The following is a 2,556-nucleotide window of genomic DNA, read 5'->3' on the forward strand; positions in this document are numbered from 1 at the left end:
CCCTCCTCACCTTATCCCCTCCCTCCCCCCTCCTCACCTTATCCCCTATATCCAGCGCCTCGTTGTAGTAGGTGAGCGCTGTCTTGTAGTCGTACTGAGCGAAGTAACAGTCCCCCAGTATCTGCAGGATGCGCATGTGCTGCCTCTTCTCCCCCACGGCCGACTCACGCATGAAGGCGCGGCCGATCTCGAGGAACTTGACGGCCTTGTGGTGCAGACTCAGCACGTTGTACGTGTTGCCCAGGATGTACAGGTTCTGACACACCAGCCAGAACTTGTGCTGGGGCAGGTCCGCAATCTTCTCGTCGTACAGGTTCCAGAAGGTCTCGAAGGCTCGCGAGCACATGGACACACACTTGTGGTAGGCCTTCATCTTGTAGTAGGAGATTCCCAGCAGGGAGAGCACCAGGCTGTGTAGGAAGGTGTACAGCTGCAGGCCATGCGCGTGCTTCACCATGTGCAGTGCCAGCTCAAACACGTGCGACGCGCGCGGGTACACGTGCAGCATGAAGGTGGACACGCCAAGCATACTCAGCACGTGCGCGTTCTCCAGCATGGACTCCTTGCCATGGAAACCTGACGTGCGATGGAGTTTGAGCGACTTTTCGTACCAGTCCAGCGCCTCAGTGTACTCCTTCTGTACAAAGTGGCAATCTCCCAGTTTCCTCATGGCCATGGCCAGCACCTGTCTCTGCGACTGTTCCTCTTCCTCCAGCACCGACAGCGCCTCTGTGTAGCAGCTGACAGCTTCAGCGATCCTCTTCTTCTGCTCCATATCTTCCTGGGCCTCCGGGATGCTGGACTTGTCCGGCGTGGTGCTGCCCCCTGTGTTCTCCTCGTCCGACGCCTCGCGCTCAAAGAACTCACAGATGGCAGCGATGACCCGGTCGTACAGAGCCTCGTCGTGGAGGTCGTTGGCGTACGCGTTGCCAAGGTCAATGAGTATCAGTGCCACCTGGCGGCGTGCGTCGCGGTCCTGCAGGTCTCGGTAGATGGCCAGCGACTTGTCCAGGTTCTTCATGCCATTGTGGCGGTTTCCCTGGCGGAAACACAGCAGCCCGACGCTCTGAAGCAGCAGGCCGTGGAAGCGCAGGATCTTGACCGTCCCGTCCTGGATGTCCTCCACTATCTGCAGGACTTCCTCGGCCAGAGTCTCCGCCGTGCCCAGCTCCTCCCCCTCCATCAACTTCTGAACCACCACCAGGTACGCCTTGGCCACTGTCAGACGCAGCTCTTTCTCCTCCAGGGGACTCATCTTCTCCTTCTCCTCCTCCTCCTTCTCTCCCTCCTCCATGGGCTCAGGACTTCCCCCGGCCCGTGAGTGACCGCTGTGTCCCGGTGCCACATCCAGTGTCTCTACGATGGTCACTTCCATCTCGTCTCCACTGGTCACACGACTGTTGTCGTCGGCGCCACTACTCCCCCCAGACTTGTCCTCCTCGCCCCCCCCTCCCCCCACCACCTCCAGCACAGAGCCCACCAGGCAGTCCTTGCGACGCTCCAGGAAGAACTCCCAGCCACTCGTGTCCACGTCGCTGGAGGCCAGCTCGTACATGAGGGAGTACTCCTTGACCAGCGAGTCTGTGCGAGACTTCTCGTTGATGCTGGCCATGTCAAACGTCTCCTCCGAGAACACTTCCTCCTCCTCCTGGTGTTCAATTAGGTGTTTCTCTCCCTTGTCGTTGAGCAGAAGTTGCTCCTTGGCCAGCTCCATGTCTGTCTCCTCTGAGATGGTGTCGATGTCCATCTTTGGGTCAATGGGAGAGGCCCCGGTCTCAGTCTCTTTCACCGTACAGATCTCGTTGGTGATCTCCTTCACGTTACGGTTCCACAGCCTCAGGCGACAGTAGTGGACAATTCTGCGGAACCAGTTGGCGGGGCCGCCCCCCACGGCAAAGTGGCCGCCTCCCTTCATCATGGGAGGTTCGTGGAGACTCTCGATGCTGAATGCGTGGTTCATGTAGCCCGTCTGGTAGGGGCGAGGGCCGGGGGTCAGTCCCGTGGAGAGTGGGAAGCGCGAGCGGGGTGTGAGTGGCGAGCGTGCGTGGAGCAGGTTGGCCAGGTGGTGGGGGTCTACTTGCCTCCAGTCTTCCTTCTGCCAGTTAAACAGCGTGCGGCCCATGACGTCCACCAGCGACTGGGCGCGAGACTCTGCAAACTTGGCCTGAGCGGTGTACCAGTCTCTCCTCTGGTTGTCTGTCTCCGTGGCCAGCTCGCCCTCACACATCTCCACCACCTGGCCCAGCAGACTGGACGCGTGCACACACAGCCAGAACCATTCTAGCGGGCTCTGTCGGAATCCCCGAGACTTGCGCGTGCACACTTCCGCCAGGCCCAGGTATGCCTCCACCATAGACTTGCCCGCGTCCCCATCTGCCAGGCGGGCTATGGCGGCCAGGTACTGTCGCTCGGCGTCGCTCAGTCGCAGCTCCTCCAGGGACTGTTTGGCCTTGTCCAGGAGAGACTCTCCCTCCAGCCCCAGCTCCTGCTCTCTCTCCGCCTGTTGTACATCCTGGGGACGGGGGGAACACAGGGGGTCAGTGGGGGGGTCAACAC

The 2,556-nt window shown here is 60.6% G+C and overlaps 1 protein-coding gene across 1 annotated transcript in view; it reads right to left on the reverse strand.

The window, feature by feature from the left end:
- LOC101849810 overlaps positions 1–2,556 on the reverse strand; it is a gene marked incomplete in the record, with an annotated part of 29,232 nt that overhangs the window by 11,530 nt on the left and 15,146 nt on the right. The window contains 1 exon segment of the mRNA XM_005111497.3: positions 38–2,512. Coding sequence (XP_005111554.2) covers positions 38–2,512 — 2,475 coding nt within the window.

The sequence above is a fragment of the Aplysia californica genome, unplaced genomic scaffold (assembly GCF_000002075.1).
Source record: "Aplysia californica isolate F4 #8 unplaced genomic scaffold, AplCal3.0 scaffold01067, whole genome shotgun sequence".
Lineage (NCBI taxonomy): Eukaryota > Metazoa > Mollusca > Gastropoda > Aplysiida > Aplysiidae > Aplysia > Aplysia californica.